General features: G+C 37.5%; 1 protein-coding gene across 8 annotated transcripts in view; it reads left to right on the forward strand.

Annotated features, from left to right (window-relative positions):
- XPO4 (exportin 4) overlaps positions 1-21,643 on the forward strand; it is a 160,510-nt gene that overhangs the window by 109,911 nt on the left and 28,956 nt on the right. For all 8 annotated transcript variants that reach the window (XM_023742451.1, XM_023742452.1, XM_023742449.1 and 5 more), the window contains exons 10-12: positions 19,868-20,044; positions 20,709-20,851; positions 21,356-21,501. In XM_023742451.1, coding sequence (XP_023598219.1) covers positions 19,868-20,044; positions 20,709-20,851; positions 21,356-21,501 — 466 coding nt within the window. The remainder of the gene's footprint in view (positions 1-19,867; positions 20,045-20,708; positions 20,852-21,355; positions 21,502-21,643) is intronic.

A 21,643-nucleotide genomic window follows, 5' to 3' on the forward strand; every position in this document is an offset into this window, starting at 1 on the left:
TAAGACCCCAGATGCTACTCACCAAGGTAGAATGTAGAACATTGTCTTTATAAACTGTGTTATGCCAATTGAGGTAGATGTTCCCCGAGACCATGGTCCCCACAGCCCTCCGCCCTGCTGAGCTCCTTTTTAGAAGCCTGTACATAGTTCCTTATTTTAAATCTCTATCTAGTGAAGAGAGGTTCTTATAATCTATCTGTGATCTTTCATTTTATCTAATATCAGGGTTTATAAGAGGTATTGTTGAAAGTTCATTACATTTTATTTATATTTGTCTATATATGAATAATTAAACTATGATAACTTTTTTAGATATGTACTAAAAAACAACAAAGATAGCTCTTAGAAAATGACCTTTTTTTCGAGACTGTAGATGCTTATTTTTTTAAATAATATTTTATTGTGTTTTAGATGAAAATTTACACAGCAAATTAGGTTCCCCTTTAACAATTTTTATACAAATTGTTCTGTGATATTGGTTACAATTTTTACAATGTGTCAGCATTTTCATTTCCACTCTGTTCTGTTCCCATTCATCTAGCTTCCATTCCCCTCCTTGCCTTCTCATCTTTGCTTTTGGGTAAGTGTTGACCGTTTGGTCTCATATAGTTAATTGTTTAAGGGAGCACATTACTTAAAGGTGATATTGTTTATAACCCAATCTATTAGTTGGCTGAAAGGTGACCTGCAGAAATAGCTTCAGTTACGAGTTCAGAGATTATCTTAGGGTGATAGTCTCAGGGCTTCCTCTAATCTCTATTGGTCCAGTAGGTCTGGCCTTTTTTTAGGAATTTGAGTTTTGTTCTACATTTTTCTTCCATTCCACCTGGGACCTTCTGTTCTGTCCCTGGTCAGAATGGTTGTAGTGGTTTCCGGGCACCATCTAGTTCTTCTGGTCTCAGGTTAGAAGAGGCTGTGATTCGTTTGGGCAATTAGTCCCATGGACTACTTCCTTCTTTGAGCCTTTGATTTCCTTCATTCTCTTTTGCTCCATGGGAGTAGAGACCAATACAGGTATGTGTCACTTAACTTCCATTTGGGCAAACTCTGACTGCATATACGACCTTGGTCCCATAAGGTTATCTCGATTGGAGAATGGGATGTAGCAGACATATGCCTTGGCTCCTCCCATGGTGGTGGCCACCGAGCTTCTGGGCTGGGGCGGGCAGGGCTGGAAGAGTTTAAAACCCATTAGGGTAGACAGGGAAGGCAGGCATGGAGGAATGAAGGGAAGGGAGGGGAGCTGGCTGTGGCTGGATGGTGATTGGGTGCCCAGCGGGCAGGTGGGGACAAATGCGGCTCTTGGAGACCTGGTGGTGACCATGCAGGACTGGTGGTGGCAGAGCCAAAGTTTTTGCGCAGTCCCTTGGCACAGCGATGGTACAGGTTCCCACAGAACGTGTGGTGGATGCTAAGTGATCCATACCTGTAGTTGTATCTTAGCTGGTAGCTTGCAGGCTTTTAAGACCCTAGATGCTATTCACCAAACTAGGATGTAGAACATTTTCTTTGTGAACGGTGTTACACCGATTGACTTAGTTGTCCCCGAGACTATGGTCCCAAGCCTTTTAACTCTGCAAACTAATCCCGCGAGTTGTTGGCATATATATACATATAGGAAGCCTCCATAACTGTGCCCGCTATGTGGTTATGTATGTGGATATATATGTATGCAGCACACACACACGTGTATATACATATGCCTACAGATACAGCTATACATGCACCTACATTTACTCTCATATGCTTTGGTATATACGTATATGCATCCATATCTACCTATGTAACCACACAAATTTTTTGGTTGCTTTTACTGTCGTTGCAAAATTGTATATGTTACAGCATTTACCGAAATTGTCCCCTTTTTTTCGTGTACTTCTTAGTGTCTTTATTTACCTTGGTCAGGTTGTGCTGACTTCACCCATATTTGGCCTTGCCTTTCTCATTACCAAAAGTAACAAGTGTCTATTATCTATAAAGTGATTCCCCCTACCTCTGCCTCTTATCCCTGGAAACCAACAAAGAACTTTGCTTTCTGTGTGATTATCTATTCTTGAATTTTTATAATAGTGGGACCATACAATATTTGTGTTTTTGTGACTGACTTATTTCACTCAGCATAATGTCCTGCAGATTCATCCATGTTATGTTTTGTGGACTCCTCATTTTTCTTTATAGTTGCATAGTATTCCATTGTATATATGTACCACAATTTGTTTATCCATTCATCCGTTGATGGGTACTGAAGTTGTTTCCATCTTTTTGCTATTGTGAACAATGCTGCAGTGAACATGGGTGTGCGTATGTCTATTCATGTGACAGATCTATTTCTCTAAGATATATTCCTAGGAGTGGGATTGTTGGATCGTGTGGTATTTCTATTTCTAGGTTTTTGAGGAAGCGCCATGCTGTTTTCCATAGTGGTTGTACCATTTTATAATCTCACCAGCAATGTATAAGGGTTCCAGTTCCCCTAAAACCTCACCAGCATTTGTTGTTTTCTGTTTTTTTGATCACTGCCATTTTTGCAGGGTTGCGATAGTATCTCATTGTAGTTTTGGTTTGCATCTTTCTAATGGCTAATGATCATGAGCATCTTTTCATGTATTTGTTGGCCACCTGAATGACTTCTTTGGTGAAGTGTCTGTTCATGTCCTTTGCCCATTTTTTGATTGGGTTGTTTGTCTTTTTGTTGTTGAGTTAGTGAAGTTTTCAATATGTTTCAGAGATTAGACCTTTATCATGTATGTCTTTGCCAAAGATTTTTTTCCCAGTCTGTACGTTCTCTTTTTAGTCTCTTGGTGTAAAGTCTTTTGATGAACATAAGTATTTAATTTTTAGTAGGTCCTAGTTATCTAATTTATTTTCGCTTGTTCGTGCATTTTTAGTTCTGTTTGATAGGATATTTATGCTGAAAATTAGGCCCCTAGTTTTGGCCCTGTCATCTTCTATGAACTTTATAGTTCTAGCTTTAACATTTAGGTCTTTGAGCTAGTTTTTTGTGCATGATGTGTGAGGTATGAATCCTGATTCATTTTTCTACATACCGATATCCAGTTTTGCCAACACTATTTGTGAAAGAGACTATTTCTTCCCCAATTGAATGGCCTTTGATCCGTTGTCAAAGATCAGCTGCCCGTAGATGGATGGATTTACTTTTGGGTTCTCAATTCTGTTCCATTGGTCTGTGTGTCTGTTATTGAATCAGTACCAGGCTGTTTTGATTACTGTGGCTAGATAAGTTCCTCTTAAGATAGATTACCAGTCTGTTTATTTTGGCAGGATAAGCTGTTAAGACTTAACAAATGATGGCTTCAAAGCACATGCTTAGTTAAGTATATGAACGGGCCACAGATGTTTCTATGGGAAGAAAGTATCTAACTCATCTCTGTCTTCCAGTGCTTATCCCTTAGCATTCAGTGTATTTTTGTCGGATGAATAAAACCACCTTCTCCCACTGCTAATAACAAATGGAGCATTGTGCTTGGCTATTTTAGCATAATGTTTGATTATTTTATATATCCTATTTTTAGCCCTGAAAGCCACCCTGGGTGATTTTATTATGCCATATTTGATAGTTACCAAAAATGTAACATATATGTAGCTCTAAACATAATAATAAAATGACCATTGTGAACCTGTGAGCCGACTCAAGAAAATGATATGACCAGTACGCTCCATCCCAACACCCTAGCTACTCCCTTATTGCTGTCCCCTGCAACAGAGATAACTACTGTTCTGAATCTTGGTAATCATTTTCTTGATTTTAAAATACATCATTTATATGTATTCATATAAAATGTGTCTTTGTGTGAATATTACATCACAATTTATTTTTCCTATCTATTGTAAATGAACTTCAGAGTTTCCCTTTTTTTCCTGTTACAAATAGTAGTGCAGTAACTATATATTAATATGTTTTCTAGTACCTGTTTGTGAGAGTTTTCCCAAGGTATAAATCCAGGAGTGGAATATCTGATCATAGGACACATTAACATTCATTTGTACAAATTAGTGCCAAATTGTTTTCCTGAAGTGATTGGACCTATTTACATGTGCACCAGTGGTGTGTATGAGTTCTCATTAATCCATGTCCTCACCAGCACTTGCTGACCTCACATTTTTTTTTTTTTTTTTGCAAACTTAGCAAGTATAAAATATAGTCTTAATTTGTTTCGCTAATTACTAATAAGATTGAGCATCTTTGTACATATGTTATTGTTAGGTGCTGTTGAGTTTGTTCCGACTCATAGTGACCCTGTGTACAGCAGAACGAAACACTGCCTCTCACTGTGCCATGCACCTAATCATTGTTATGCTTGAGCCCATTGTTGCAACCACTGTGTCAGTCCATCTTGTTGAGGGTCTTCCTCTTTTTCGCTGACTCTCTACTTCACCAGGCATGATGTCCTTCTCCAGGGGTTGGTCCCTCCTGATAACATGTCCAAAGTCTGTGAGACGAAGTCTTGTCATCCTCGCTTCCAGGTAGCACTACTGGCTATACCAAGATAGACTTGGAACACATATGTATGTATGTATATATAAAATAATTGCTACAATTAACTCATGTGAAATGGTTCTTCATATTCATTTTCCTGTCAACTTGTTTGTCTTTTTCTTATTGACTTATAGAAATTCTTTCTACATTCTGGACACTTTTTAGGGATTATATGTGTTTCAAATCTGTCCTTTCAGTTTTGTGACTCCTCTTTTCATTTATGGTATATATATATATTTTTTTTTTTTTTTCTCTTTTTCAAGTTTTATTTGGAGTAATATTAGATGTACAGAAAAGTTACAAAAATTTTACAGAGAATCCCATATGTTTTTTACTCAGTGGCCCCTAATATCACCTTTTTATGTAACCACAGTACATTTGTCAAAACTAAGAAATTAACACTAGAACAGTATTATTAATTAAACTACAGGCTTTAATTGGGTTTCACTGGTTTTTCTAGCAGTGTCTTGTTTCTTCTCCAGGAAACAATCCTAGATACCACATTGCATTGAGACTTTATAGTATCTTTTGATGAACAATTGTCTGTTAGTTTAAAGTAGTCGAACTTATTGTCATTTCTTTTATGATTAACATTTGTCTTAGTCATGTAGTGCTGCTCTAACAGAAATACCACAAGTGGATGGCTTTACAGAGAGAAGCTTATTTTCTCACAGTCTAGTAGTCTACAAGTCCAAATTCAGGGCATTAGCTCCAGGAGAAGGCTTTCTCTCTCTGTCAGCTCTGGAGAAAGGTCCTTGTGATGCATCAGTCTTCCCTTGGTCTGGGAGCATCTCAGTGTAGGAACCTCAGGTCCAAAGGATGCACTCTGCTCCCAGCCCTGCTTTCTTGGTGGTATGAGGTTCCCATGTGTCTCTGCTCGCTTCTCTCTTTCATATCTCAAAAGAGATTGGCTTAAGACGCTATCCCGTCTTGTAAACCTCATCAGTATAACCTCGTCACAGTGATGGAATTTACAACACATAAGAAGATCACATCAGATTACACAGTCATACAGTACTGGGAATCATGACCTAGCCAAGTTTACAGATATTTTGGGGGGACACAGTTGAATCCATGACATACCACAAGTGGATGGCTTTAACAAAGAGAAATTTATTCTCTCACAGTCTAGGAGGCTGTTGTTGTTAGGTGCTGTTGAGTAGGTTCCAGCTCGTAGCCACTCTGTGTACAACAGAATGAAACACTGTCCAGTCCTACGCCATCCTCATGGTCATTGCTGTGTTTGAGCTCATTGTTGCAGCCAGTGTTCAATCCATTTCGCTGAGGGTTTTCCTCTTTTTCACTGACCCTCTACTAAGCGTGATGTTTTTTTCCAGGGACTGATCCCTCCTGATAACATGTCCAAAGTATGTGAGACGAAGTCTTGCCATCCTTGCTTCTAAGGAGCATTCTGGCTGTACTTCTTCCAAGACAGATTTGTTCATTCTTTTGGCAGTCCATGGTATATTCAGTATTCTTCGCCAGCACCATGATTGAAAGACGTCAGTTCTTCTTTGGTCTTCCTCATTCATTGTCCAGCTTGCACATGCGTACGAGGTGATTGAAAACACCGTGGCTTGGGTCAGGTGCACCTTAGTTCTTAAAGTGACATCTTTACTTTTTAACTCTTTAAAGAGGTCTTTTGCAGCAGATTTGCCCAATGAAATGTGTCGTTTGATTTCTTGACTACTGCTTCCATGGGTGTTGATTGTGGATCCAAGTAAAATGAAATCCTCGACAACTTCAGTCTTTTCTCTGTTTATCATGATCTTGCTTATTGGTCCAGTTGTGAGAAGTTTTATTTTCTTTATATTGAGGTGTAATCCATACTGAAGGCTGTGGTCTTTGATCTTCATCAATAAGTGTTTCAAGTCCTATTCACTTTCAGCAAACAAGGTTTGTGTCATCTGCGTATCGCAGGTTGTTAATGAGTCTTCTTCCAATCCTGATGCCACGTTCTTTCATATAGTCTAGCTTCCTGGGATATTTGCTTAACGTACAGATTGAATAAATATGGTGAAAGGATACAACCCTGACACACCTTTCCTGACTTTAAACCACGCAGGATCCCCTTGTTCTGTTTGAACAGCTGCCTCTTGATCTATGTATAGGTTCCTTATGAGCACAGTTAAGTATTCCAGAATTCTCATTCTTTGCAATGTTATCCATAATTTGTTATGATCCAGACAGTTGAATGCCTTTGCACAGTCAGTAAAACACAGGTAAACATCTTTCTGGTATTCTCTGCTTTCAGCCAGGATCCGTCTGACATCAGCAGTGATATCCCTTGTTCCACGTCCTCTTCTGAATCCAGTTTGAATTTCTGGCAGTTCCCTGTCATTGTACTGCTGCAACCGCTTTTGAATGATCTTTAGCAAAATTTTACTTGTATGTGATATTAATGATATTGTTCGATAATTTCTGCATTCTGTTGGATCATCTTTCTTTGGAATAGACATAAATATGGGTCTCTTCTAATCAGTTGGCCAGGTAGTGGTTTTCCAGATTTCTTGGCATAGATGAGTGTCTTAGTCATCTAGTACTGCTGTAACAGAAATATCACAAGTGGATGGCTTTAACAAAGAAAAATTTATTATCTCACAGTCTAGTAGGCTACGAGTCCAAATTCAGGGCGTCAGCTCCAGGGGAACACTTTCTCTGTCGGCTCTGGAGGAAGGTCCTCATCGTCATCAGTCTTTACCCAGACTAAGAGCTTCTCTGTTCAGGAACCTCGGGTCCAGAGCTTCCTTCTTGTTGGTATGCGGTCCCCAACTCTCTGCTTGCTTCCCTTTCCTTCTATCTCTTGTAAGGTAAAAGGTGGTGCAGGCCACACCCTAGGGAAACTCCCTTTGCATTGGATCACGGCTGTGACCTTAGTAAGTGTGTTATTCAATCCCACCCTAATCCTCTTTAACATAAAATTACAATCACAAAATGGAGGACAACCACACAATACTGGTAATCATGGCCTAACCAAGTTAACACATATTTTTGGGAGACACAGTTCAATCCATGACAATGAGTGAGCACCTCCAGGTATTCCTGTCAGTTTCTGGAACCTTGTTTTTTGCCAGTGTCTTCAGTGCACCTTGGACTTGTTCCTGCAGTACCATTGAATCTTGATCTTATGCTGCCTCCTGAAATGACTGAACGTTGACCAGTTCTTTTTGGTACAGTGACTCTGTGTATTCCTTCCATCTTTTTTTTATGCTCCCTGCATTGTTCAGTATTTTGCCCATAGAATCCTTCACTAGGAGGCTATAAGTCCGAATTCAGAGCGCCAGCTCCAGGGAAGCCTTTTTCTCTCTGTTGGCTCTGAGGGAACGTCCTTGTCATCAATCTTCCCCAGTCGAGGAGTTTCTCAGGGCAGGGAATAGCTCCTCAGGGCAGGGACGCTGGGTCCAAAGGACGTGCTATACTTCTGGTTCTTGTTTCTTGGTGGTATGAGGTCCCCCTGTCTATCTGCTTGCTTCTCTCTTTTATATCTCAAGAGAGTTTGACTTAAGACACAACCTAATCTTGTAGATAGTCTTGGCTAATTAACATAACTGCCTCTAGTCCTGCCTCATAGGATTTAGAATACAGAGGAAAACCACATTAGATAACAAAATGGCAGACAGTCACACAATACTGGGAATCATGGCCTAGCCAAGTTGACAGATTTTGAGGGGACACAATTCAGTCCATAACAACATTATTGATGCTTTGTTTAAGACGTCTACCCTTTCTTTGTTTTCTTTTAAAAGTCTTATTAAATTTACCTTTTGTAACTTTACCGTCTTACAGTTGAATTCTAAATATGGCACGAGGTACTGATTTAGTTTCATTTTTTTCTCTATGGATAACAGATTTTTCCAGCAACATTTATTGAATAGCCCTTCACTTCTCAACGATCTGAGTAGTATTGCTGTTAAGTCTATTTCCACACATACATGTGTCTCCCCTGAGCTCTCTAATCAATGCCATTGGTCAGTTTGTCTGTTTCTTCACTTATGTCCCTTTCTCCTAAGGGAAAGTCTAGATACATGGTAGAACAAAATCCCCCACTGCTCCTCCACCTGATTCTTCTTCAGAAGAAACTATTCTTTCATGTAAATATTGTCAGTTTGTCAGGTTGTAATTTTGGTTGGGACTGTAGTGAATCTTTAGTTTTGAGGAGAACAGACATTTTTACTATATTAGTTCTTCCTATCCTTAAGTGAAGATGGAAGGAATACATAGAGTTACTGTACCAAAAAAAAAGTCATCGTTCAACCATTTTAGGAGGTAGTATATGATCAAGAACCAATGGTACTGAAGGAAGAAGTCCAAGCTGCACTAAAGGCTTTGGTGAAAAACAAGACTTCAAGAATTGACGGAATACCAATTGAGATGTTTCAACAACAGATGCAATGCTGGAAGTGCCCACTCATCTGTGCCAAGAAATTGGAAAGACAGCTATGTGGACAACTAACTGAAAGAGATCCATATTTGTGCCCATCCTAAAGAAGGATGATCCAACACAATGCAGAAATTATCAAACGTTATCATTAATATCACACAGGTAAGATTTTGCTGAAGATGATTCAAAAACACTTAGCAGCAGTACATGGACAGGGAACTGCCAGAAATTCAAGCTGGGTTCAGAAGAGGATGTGGAATGAGGGATATCATTATTGATGTCATGAATTTTGTCTGAAAGCAGAGAATGCCAGAAAGATGTTTGTCTGTGTTTTATTGACTGTGCAAAGGCATTTGACTGTGTGAATCATAACAAATTTATGGATAACATTGCGGAGAATGTATATTCCAAAACACTTCAGTGTGTTCATGTGGAACCTGTACATAGACAAAGAGGCAGTTGTTCGAACAGAACAAGAGGATTCTGTGTGGTTCAAAATCAGGAAAGGTGTGTGTAAGGGTTGTATCCTTTCACTGTACTTAGTCTATGCTGAGCAAATAAACAGAACCTGGAATATATGAAAAAGGATACAGCATCAGGATTGGAGGAAGAATCATTAATAATCTGCAATATGTAGATGACACAACCTTGCTTACTGAAAGCGAAGCGGACTTGAAGTACTTACTGGTGAAGATCAAAAACTACAGCCTTCTGTGTGGATTTCATCTCAACATCAAGAAAACTAAAATCCTCACAACTGGCGTAGTAAGCAACATCATAATAAACAGAAAAGACTGAACTGTCAAAGATTTCATTTTACTTGGATCCACAATCAACGCCCATGGAAGGCAGCCGTCAAGAAATCAAACAATGTTTTGCATTGATCATTTCTGCTGCAGAAAACTTCTTTAAAAGGTGTTAAAAAGCAAAAATGTCACCTTGAGGACTAAGGTAGGCCTGACCCAAGCCATGGTAATTTTAATCGCCTCCTGTGCATGTGAAAGCTGGACAATGAATAAGAATGATCGGAAAAGAATGGATGCCTTTGAATTATGGTGTTGGCGAAGAATATTGAATATATTATAGACTGCCAGAAGAACGAACAAATCTGTCTTGAAAGAAGTACAGCCAGAATGCTCCTTTGAAGCGAGGATGGCAAGACTTCGTCTCACGTACTTTGGACATGTTAGCAGAAGGGATCAGTCCCTGGAGAAGGACATCATGCTTGGTATAGAAGAATATCAGTGAGAAAGAGGAAGTCCCTCAATGAACAGAACTGACACAGTGGCTGCAAAAGTAGACTCAAACATGGTAGTGATTCTGAGAATGGTACAGGACCAGTCAGTGTTTCTTTTTTTGTTCATTGTGTGCTATGAGTTGGAACCTACTCAACGGCACACAACAACAACAACAATCCATAAGTGTAGTATTTCTCTATACTAATTTAGATGATACTGTCTTTGAATAAAGGAATAAAATTTTCTTAAGTACCTTATATTTTTGTTGCTGTTGTAAATATTTTTAAAGCTACATTTTACTTATTGCTGCTGGCTTTCAGAAACACAGTTGGTATTTGTATATTGCTCTAATTATTTACTTTTCAAAATTCTTATTAATTCTAATCATTTGTTTTTAGAGTCTTAGGTTTTCTGTTGATCATCATATCATCTGAATAATGACAATTTTGTGTTTTCCTTTTCAATCTTTGTATTTTTCTTTCTCTTATTGTACAGTTTTGAATACAAGTGGTGATAGAAGACATCCTTCTTGATTCATTATTAGGAATAATATTTGCTGTATGTTGTTGAGCTGTCCTTACCAGAATTGCTAATATGTTTTTGAAAACATGAATGAGTTTGAAATGTTATCAAATGTTAATCTGTTGATGTGGTAAATTGCTTGTATAAATTTTTCTAATATTAAAATTACTCTTGCATTTCTGTGATGAAGCCAACTTGATTGTGTTGTTATATACAGCTGGTTTCATTTGGTTTCAAAGTTCTACTAACTTCATGGATCACTCCACAACTCATTCTCCACTTCTGTTCTCTGGACAGTTTGTATAAGATTGGTATGAATTTTTTTTTTTTTTACTATTTCAGTAGAACTCACTTGTAAATCTACTGAGCCTGGAATTTTCTTTTGGGAAAATATTTAAACTAAAGTTTTTAAATGGTTTCTTTCTTGATCTAATTTTGCCAACTTACATTTTTCTAGAAATTTGTCAATTTCTTATAAGTTTTACTTTTTATTTACATTTATAATTTTAGTTTCATTACTAATAACATTTCAGAATACAACTTTAACGTGAAAGTGGTGTGTGCTCATTGGAAAAAATACCTCAAACAGTTTATAGAGTTAAAATTATCCAAAAATCCTATCACCTATCACATTTAATCATGTTATCATTTGGATGACCATCTTTCTTGCCATCTCTTTATTTGCATAGAGCTATATGATACCTGGGGAGCTCTGGTGGTGCAGTGGTTAAAGCACTCAGCTGCTTACTGTAAGATCGGCTGTTGAAACCCACCATCCGATCCTCTGGAGAAACATGTAGCAGGCAGTCTGCTTCGGTAAAGATTTACAGCCTTCGCAACCCTTTGGGGCAGTTTTACTCTGTCCTTCAGGGTCACTATGCATTGGAATCAACTTGATGGCGATGAGTTTGGTTTGGATTATATGATACCTGTTTTTTTTTTTTTTTTTTTTCCTTTCTTTTCTGATGATGGAAGTTTAGTATTTGTTAGGTTTTTTTCCTTTAGTTTTGAAAAAAGCAAAAAATCAGAAGTAAATCAAATCACTTGTAATTTCACCTTTTAAAACATGGTTTTAAATATTTTCTTCCAATTTTAAGGCATACTAATTAAACTTAAACAAAAATAAAATCATTGCTTTTTATTAACATTATTCTGTGAATTTCTTTATGGCTTTATTGTTAGAAATTATGGTTTTTAATGTAAAAAGGTAAGGAAATGGTTTGATAACTTTATTTGCACTATTTTAGGTGATGCTGAAGTGAGCATTCTTATTTATGACAATATGACTCCTGTTCAGAGGACATTCTTAAAGAAGTAAAGTTTGATTTTTAGTGAATTCCTTTAGCGATTGATTAGCCCTTCAAATGTTGTCTTGTTCTATATAAGGTCACTCTTCATAGCTGCTTTTCTATGAATCAGGTAGGCTTTCGAAGAGGGGATATATCCTAGCAAGAAAGAAGAAAGATAATAAGCATAGCAGTTGAAACTATATTAGAGATTATTTTATATTTTTATAACCCTCTTTGTTCCATGAAAGATTTCTAGTGGCTTGTAAAAGAAATATTTAAAATGAAATAATCTTTTAAAAATTAAAAAATGAGAATAAGGATTAAATAAGAGTAAGAAGTCAAAACTAGAGAAAAGAACAACCCTGATATAGAGGCCACAAGCTCATCTGTAGATAATAAATTGGATTTTCAGATTTGAATTTGAAGATCTTGGCATGAGAAGGGAGATACAGTTCTTTAATAGAATCTCCTGCAAAAAGAGAAAGTATACTAGCTCCTTAGAGGGATTTTTCCTAATATTAAGTAAAAATAAGAAAAAAGAAATCTCGTACAGAACTTTGTATAGGGGACAGTGAGTGATATGGAATCCTCAATACTACAACAACTGATGGTGCTTTAACAGATTTTGTTTGGCTTTTTCTTACAACATCTTTAACCCTCAGTATACCATCAGGATCATTTGGACCTAGTTTTAGTTTTTGAGTTTCTGTTTTGAACAGTTCTAACTTTTGTAAGGATTGATTTTTTTTTCCATTACTTTTATTCTTTCTTTGAGACCTTAAAAAGAACAAAAAGAACTTAAAAACCAAAAAAATAAACAAATAAATAATAATATTCTATTTTACAGTTACTCTATGGATACATTGCACCCCTTTATAAGCCCAGTAAGTACATTATGCAGTCTTAATGATCTTATTTATGCTATATCTTGAAGCATTTTGCTGTTTCATCATCTTAGGAATTATCAGTACCCACCAATTATTCCCACCTATATTCCTGGGCAATGTACCTCATTGAGAGCAGCCACCACTCATCTGTCCCTGGAAGCTTATGTGTTGCTATGATGCTGAACAGGTTTCAGTGGAGCTTCCAGACCAAGATAGACCAGGAAGAAAAGCCTAGTGCTCTATTTCTGAAAGTCAGCTGATGATAATTCTGTGGATCACAGAGGTCCAATTCCATTGTGCATGGAGTCACCATGAGTTGGGGACTGACTTGACGGCAGCTAACAGCAACATAAATAAAAAAAGCTAAAATAGTAAGAAAATGGAAGGATGATGGAATCATGAATAAGGATGATAAAAAGTGAAATGAGTCACTGCTATTCATTGCTCTTGAGTTTTCTGATTGCATTGCCCAAAGCATGATCTTTCAAAAAGCTATAATGGAAGTCTGGAGAGACCATCTTTGTAGTCCCTCCCCTCCCCCAACAAAGGTTTCATTCACTATTGTTTAGGATTCAGAATTTTTCATATTCTGCCCATAATAATAAAGAGAAGAAAATTGACAGAGTAACATCTTTCATGGTGATTAAATGAATCAAAAGATGCATGCAAAGAGACAGAAACACTCTAGGCTCTCACAATGATGGTAAAATTGATTAGTATAAGCAAAATCTCAGGCTGAATTTTAGCTGATGATATTCTAGATAAATTTTCTCAAACTCAGCAATCAATGAATAAACAGTATATTTCTAAGGACAGAAAGAAAATATGATATTCTTATCTTGTCAGTCATTCCACAGGAAGAGTTTGTATTTCGTGACAAGAATTTGGACCTTCCTCTTTTGCTAAAAGGATATTCACAGTATTCTTTCATCTTTTTTGATGTTCATGTAACAAAATTTACTTGATGTGGTTTGTAATTATACCAATGCTGAAATGCACAAAGGGGACTGAAAGAAAATAAATGATATAGAACTAAAAAAAATTCATTGGATTGATCATTCTAATTGGTGTTTTATATATATCTAAAATGAAAATATTTTGCAGTTATGGAGCTAAGAATATGGTTGTTCATTCTTCAACAAAATTATCGCCCATCCAAGTTTTTAAAACTAATGCATTTTGATAATGCATGAAGAAGAACAAGCGTTAATAAGTTAGAACCTATTAGAGATGAATTTCACAAGCATTACAAGATGAATATGTTCCAATTAGTTGCATTCAAAGAATGTTGCCCATTTTGAGCATATATGTCTTCAAGGTCAGGAAAATAATGGAATAAAAATTTGGGTTTGCTATGTTTAAATTCTTATTTATCTAATGATGCTCTTTTTACTGTTTATTCTAATTTTTTTTCATGAAATGGCATAAAAACATAAAAAAATTTAAGAGTCCATTGGATCCAGATAATGACTGTTTTTCCTGGTATAATGAGAGTTAAGAAAGGCTGAAAGATAAGAAGACACAGTTTAATGGAAGCAGTTCACCCAGGTGCTGCGATCGTATGATCTGGTAGCAGTATTCTGGTGGTCCAACTTGATCTGGAGAACCTAGAATGGATCTTACATCACTTGTCTTTGTTGTATCATTGACAAAGACAGTAGAATAACAGATTGAAATGGTACTCTCTGATGAAGGTTCTAGAGTTCTTAATTTGCAGGTTGAAGGTTTGTTTGTTTGCTTCAGAAACCAGAGAAGCAAGTTGTAGATTGTTGTTAGGTGCCGTTGAGCCAATTCTGACTCATAGTGACCCTGTGTACAACAGAACAAAACATTGCCCAGTCCTGCACCATTGTCACAGTCATTGTTGTGCTTGAATCTATTGTTGGAGCCCCTGTGTGAATCCATCTCGTTGACGATCTTCTTCTTTCTCGCTGACCCTCTACTTTACCAAGCATAATGTCCTTCTCCAAGGACTGGTTCCTCCTGATAACGTGTCCAAAGTATGTGAGACCAAGTCTCGCCATCCTTGCTTCTAATGAGCATTCTGGTTGTACTTCTTCCAAGACAGATTTGTTCATTCTTCTGGCAGTCCTTGGTGTATTCAGTATTCTTCGCCAACACCGTAATTCAAAGGCATCAGTTCTTCTTCGGTCTTTCTTACTCATTGTCCAGCTTTCACCTACATATGATGAGGTGATTGAAAACACCATGGCTTGGGTCAGGGCAATTTAGTCCTTAAAGTGACGTCTTTGCTTTTGAATACTTCAAAGAGGTCTTTTGCAGCAGAGTTGCCCAGTGCAATGAGTTGTTTGATTTCTTGACTGCTGCTTCCATGGTTGTCAATTGTGGATTTAAGTAAAATGAAATCCTTGACAACTTCAGTCTTTTCTCTGTTTATCATGATGTTGCTTATGGGACAGCTATGAGGATTTTTGTTTTCTTTATGTTGAGGTGTAATCCATACTGAAGGCTGGGGTCTTTGATCTTCATCTGTAAGTGCTTCAAGTCCTCTTTGCTTTCAGTAATCAAGGTTGTGTCATCTGCACATCGCAGGTTGTTAACGAGTCTTTCTCCAGTCCAGACGCTGTGTTCCTCTTGATACAGTCTAGCTTCTCGGATTATTATATTGCTCAGATTGAATAAGTATGGTGAAAGGATACAAGCCTGACACACACCTTTCTTGATTTTAAACCACACAGTATCCCCTAGTTCTGTTCAAATGACTGCCTCTTGGTCTATGTACAGGTTCCTCATGAGCACAATTAAGGGTTCTGTAATTCCCATTCTTCGCAATGTTATCCATAATTGGTTATGATCCACACAGTCTAATGCCTTTGCATAGTAAATAAAACACAGGTAAACATCTTTCTGGTATTCTCTGCTTTCAGCCATGATCCATCTGACATCAGCAGTGATATCCCTTGTTCCATGTCCTCTTCTCTGAATCTGGCTTGAATTTCTGGCAGTTAAATCGACGTGCTATTGCAACCACTTTTGAAAGATCTTCAGCAAAATTTTACTCGTGTGTGACGTGAATGATATTGTTCGATAATTTCTGCATTCTGTTGGATCACCTTTCTTACGAATGGGCACAAATCTGGATCTCTTCCGGTTGGTTGGCCGGGTAGCTGTCTTCCAAATTTCTTGGCATAGATGAGTGAGCACTTCCAGCACTGCATCCGTTTGTTGAATCATCTCCGTTGGTATTCCATCAGTTTTTGGAGCATTGTTTTTCACCAATGCCTTCAGTGCAGCTTGGACCTCTTCCTTCAGTTTCATGGGTTCTTGATCATATGCTACCTCCTGAAATGGTTGAATGTCAAACAGTTCTTTTTGGTACAGTGACTCTGTGTATTCCTTCCATCTTCTTTTTATGTTTCCTGAGTTGTTGTAGATTAGGGTATAATAAAGCTTTAGAAGTCCTGGAGTTACTACCTATTAACATAATGCCAGTATTTGCAATGCGCTATAACCTTTTTAGAGTGAACACATAGTTCAAAGACTCTACTACTTTATTTGGAACAAATTTCTTCTGACAGACTCCGTAGTTGAGAACTGACTCTGAAGTGAATGCTTATCTCTTATGGCCTTTACTGTATATTCTATAGGTTTTTTTGTTTGTTTGCTTTTCTCTCTTCCCCTTTAGACTGCGCTCAAAAGCGTGAGTGGTACATGATTTATGTCCTGCACTAAGCATAGTACTTGACACATACTAAGTATTCCTTTTTTCATTGATATAGTAGATTTGTGGATGAAGAAATTGATACTCATTAAATTCCTTGTAAAGATTACTAAGGGCAAAAATTATTAGCGTGTGAGGGGATTAAGGCGTATGGAAAACACTTTGAGCTCGATAGAGCTCGCCTTAATCAGTCTTATGTTTAGAATCTTCCTCCTAAATATGGCAGAATAGTTTGAATTTATTTTAGGACAGAACCAATACATGTATGTTAAAAAACTTAATATTCGAATTCATGTCATCGCTAATGTTCTTCCAGGATATATTGCTTGCTGTTTAGTTTCCCCGTACTCTCATCTGTAAACACTTTGGCTTCTGTGATACCACACACTCCTGGTGTCCCTCCTACCTCAGGGGCCCTCTCAGTCTCCTGTGTGGGTTGTGTCCTTGTCCTTCTGCTTTATCAACACCTTCCTCCTAGGTGAATACTTCTGGTTTTGTGACTTTAAAAGTAGATATATAGGTATCTGTATGCTGTTGATTCCCAAATTTATATTTCCAGTCCTGACTCTTGCCTAAACTGCAAATGAATATCAAACAGTTTATTGAACATCCCCCCTTGGATGCTTAATTTTTGCACCTCAAACTTAACATGCCCAAAATAGAAATCTGCATTTCCCTATATGCCACCTCACACTGCTGCTCCTTTCCCTTCTTTCCAGCTGCTCTGGATAAAAATCCAGGCGCCACCCTTGCTTTCTTTCCTTCTTCAGGTCTTACTTTCAGCTCCCAGAGTATGCATCCTGTCAGCCCTTACTCCAGAATATATATCCAGTCTGACTCTTGGCAACATCTCCACCCTAGCGCAAGCCACCATACTTTACAGAGTCAGTAGTGTGATTTCTTTTTAAAGCGTTATATAATATCATCTCAGCTTAAAACACTGCAGTGCTTCTCACTATAATTAGAAGAATAGCCAATTTCCTGGTCATGGCCTATAAAGGACCTCTTGATCTGTGCCTGTCTGCCTCTCCTGCCATGTTGTGTTGGGCGTGCCATTGTCTGCTCCAGGCACGCTGGCATTCTTGGTATTCATGCCAAGCTCAGTCCTGTCTCCAGCTCTTTGCGGTCTTTTTAGGTAGAGTTACTGTTTAGCAGAATGTTAGCTCCATCCAGTGAGTTTTTGGACCACAAATCGCTCTGTAAAAAATGTCCTGGTGATATACAGTGTGTGTTACCTTTTACTCTGAAAATTTCTCTTTTATTTCTCACTGGTTTTCTTTTTGTGTTAAAACTCTAAATCACTAATAGGACCTAAATGAACAAGAAAGAATAAGAAAGAAAAAAAGATTAAGAATGACTAAATAATTTCACTAAGACTGTGCTGACATGTACATATGGTGTGTGTGGTCTGTTAGTGAACTCACACACAGACAGGGTTATGGCTTTGGCTTATGTGACGTTCTCACCTAAAGAGCCCTCATCTAAACAGTCAGAAGTTTGAGGTAAGGAGAGACCCAGCTTCCCCTAGTCTCCTGATCTGTCCCTTTTTCACATTCACTTTTTTTTTCTAAAAAATTTTTTTTATTGTACTTTGGATGAAGGTTTACAGAACAAATAATAGTTTCTCATTAAACGGTTAGTACACATACTGTTTTATGACATTGGTTAACAACCCCACGACATGTCAACACTCTCCCTTCTTGACCTTGGGTTCCCCTATTACCAGCTTTCCTGTCCCCTCTTGCCTTTTAGTCCTTGTCCCTGAGCTGTTGTGCCCCATTATTCTCGTTTTGTTTTATGGGGCTGCCTAGTCTTTGGCTGAACAGTGAACCTCGGACGTGACTTCACTACTGAACTAAAAGGGTGTCTGGGGGCCATACTCTCAGGGTTTCTCCAATCTGTCAGGCCAGTAAGTCTGGTCTTTTTTTGTGAGTTAGAATTTTGTTGTACATTTTTATCCAGCTCTGTCCAGGACCCTCTGTTATGATCCCTGTCAGAGCAGTCAGTGGTGGCAGCCAGGCACCATCTAGTTGTACTCGACTCAGTTTGGTGGAGCCTGTGGTAGTTGTGGTCCATTAGTCCTTTCTACTAATCTTTCCCTGGTGTCTTTGGTTGTCTTCATTCTCTCTTGCTCCCAAAGGGGAGACCAGTGGAGTATCTTAGATGGCTGCTCACATGCTTTTAAGACCCCAGATGCTACTCACCAAGGTAGAATGTAGAACATTTTCTTTATAAACTATGTTATGCCAGTTGAGCTGGATGTTCCCTGAGACCATGGTCCCCACAGCCCTCCACCCAGCAGTTCTGTCCCTCAGGGAGTTTGGGTGTGTCTGTGGAGCTTCCATGACCTTTCCTTGTACAGGTTGTGCTGGCTTCCCCAGTATTGTGTACTGTCTTGGCCTTCACCAAGGTTACCACTTATCTGTTGTCTATTTAGTATTCCCCCCCACCCCTTCCATCCCTCGTAACCATCAAAGATTGTTTCTTTTTGTGTGTAAACCTTTTTTACAGTAGAGCTCTCATACAATATTTATCCTTTTGTGATTGACTTATTTCACCCAGTATAATGTCCTCCAGTAACGAGATGCTTTGCAGATCGATCATTGTTTTGTATCATTGCATAATACTCCATTGTTTCACCTGTTTTCTAAGTGTTGTATGTGTGTTTCCTTTGTGAGAAGAAAACGTAACTAATGGAAATAAACCAAAAACAAAAAAACAGAGGGGAAAGTATTCACTTCCACGTTCACAAAGGGTTTGTGCTTATTAAACTTGCGGTTTCTCTCTAATAAGGCAGCCTTTTGATATTTCTCTAATATTATGGGTGCCTATTAAAGTTATTGAAGACATTACTTTTCCACTTTGTGGGATTTGTTTTTTTTAATATAAAGTGAGTTGTCTCTTGTTAAGGAACATCTATTAAATTATCCCCACATAGCCGTAAATATTCTGATTAGGTCAGTCTCTTCATCATCCTCAGTTTCTCTAAAGTCATTTTATTTTATAGCGTGCAGGAAGTAATAATTTTATATTTTTATTTTAACAGTTCTGTTCTTGACTATAGGAAAATGTTACTATTATTTTTACTTGAAAAATAATTTTCCTCAAAGCACTGAATAGCTAATGTTCTAAAAAAAAACATTTTTTGTTTATTGGTGGTCTAAGAATTAAGAAAAGTCTATGCATTTTTACCTCAGTGTTTGAATTGATTAATTATTTTCAGAATGAGCCCATTTAGCCAGATATTGAATAATAATTAGGAGCTTTTTGTTAAAGGAAAAATATATAAAACTGTGTGCTTAGCTATGTGACTCTTGTTATAATGTCCATTTTATTTCTCTGGCCATTTATTTTATGAACGTTCTTCTAGCTTGATAAAGATGACATGGTATACATGGAAGCATATGATAAATTGTTGGAATCCTGGCTAACTCTGGTCCAAGATGACAAACATTTCCATAAAGGCTTTTTTACCCAGCATGCAGTTCAAGTCTTTAATTCCTATATTCAGTGCCATCTAGCTGCTCCAGATGGCACAAGGAATTTGGTAAGTTTTAAGTCAGATGGTAATTAAAAGTCTATTTAATCACTGACTGATTATACATTGTATAATACTAGAAATTGAGGTATACATTGTATAATACTAGAAATTGAGGTTAGGCTTCCTGAGAAAATTTGTTGAAAGTGTTAGAGAGTAAACACGATCTCCTTTGTCTAAATGAGTTCTTTTTATGTGGGATGTTGCTTGCAGTTACCTTGTTTCTTTTAAGTTATCAGTTCCCACTTATGTCTTTATAGTTGTCAGGCAATGTGAATGACTTCTTGTATCCAAAGAACCATGGTTCTTTAAGATGTCAAATCTTTCAGCGACAGAGGTTAAATTCTCTGGCGTCGGAGGTGGGTTGTGGGTGTGCAGTTAGCTCTCTTTACATATGTGCCTGGTGGGAGTAAATACCCTTTACTTCCGTCTCTTCTGTGTTCTCTCCTCCTCCTTTTCGTAACTAATATGGCTAGCAACATAGTCATCCCTTGACTACTACATTAGGAAATTGATTTCTATCCAGCTCTACTTTTCATTTTCAGTGCTGGAAATTATTACAGAATTATATATATATATAATAGTATACAAATATTATACAATGCAACAAAAACCCATGTTTTATTGAGCAAGTAGTGCACTTCCTAATTCTTTATTTCTTTAATGTAAACAGACTGCCAATGGCGTGGCCTCTCGTGAGGAAGAAGAAATAAGTGAACTTCAAGAAGATGATCGCGACCAGTTTTCTGACCAACTAGCCAGTGTAGGAATGCTAGGAAGAATTGCTGCAGAACACTGTATACCTCTTCTTACAAGGTACAAACAGTCCAAAGAAACCCCATGGAGAAATATTCTATGTTCACAATTCCCTGGAGAGCACTTAAAGTATTTAAAGACTTTAAACAGCCCCACCCCGTATTCCAGCACACTGGAACAAATGGACAGAAACATACTCATGATTGCATTCCTTGGCATATACATTTGGAGCACAGGCACTACAGGATAGATGGCAGAGAGATAATGGAAAACATGGTATGAGAAATGATTTGACCCATATAAATAAAATTTGGAATAACCAGTTTTCAAATTCCCGTTGTAAACCTTGATTGTTTGTAAAGCAATGTTTTAATTCTGTGTTATAAACAGTAAGTCACAATTGCTATAGTGCTGTGAGAATCTAGTTGTGTACTATAATATATATTTTTGTATATGTGTTTTTTCGCTAACAATTTATGTTGTCTAATAAGTGGAGGTTATAAGTTGTTCTAGGTCTTTGATTATTGAATTTTATGAAGCTATTGTTTTTTTCGCCCATTTTAGTTTATTAGAAGAAAGAGTAACAAGGCTCCATGGTCAGTTACAACGACACCAACAGCAATTACTTACTTCACCTGTTTCAGGCGCTATCGCCAACAAAATGCTTGATGATCTGTATGAAGATATTCACTGGCTCATTTTAGTTACAGGTTGGTTGATTTTTCTTTCTTAAAATGTAATGGGTAACTGGGCAGTTTAAACTTTAAAAGAAGCTTTGTATATTAAATATTAAAAACAGTAGTCCATACTTAGTAATGGATGAAATTTGGATACAGCTGTTTGTCACAGATA

Source organism: Trichechus manatus, unplaced genomic scaffold (genome assembly GCF_000243295.1).
Source record: "Trichechus manatus latirostris isolate Lorelei unplaced genomic scaffold, TriManLat1.0 scaffold00210, whole genome shotgun sequence".
Lineage (NCBI taxonomy): Eukaryota > Metazoa > Chordata > Mammalia > Sirenia > Trichechidae > Trichechus > Trichechus manatus.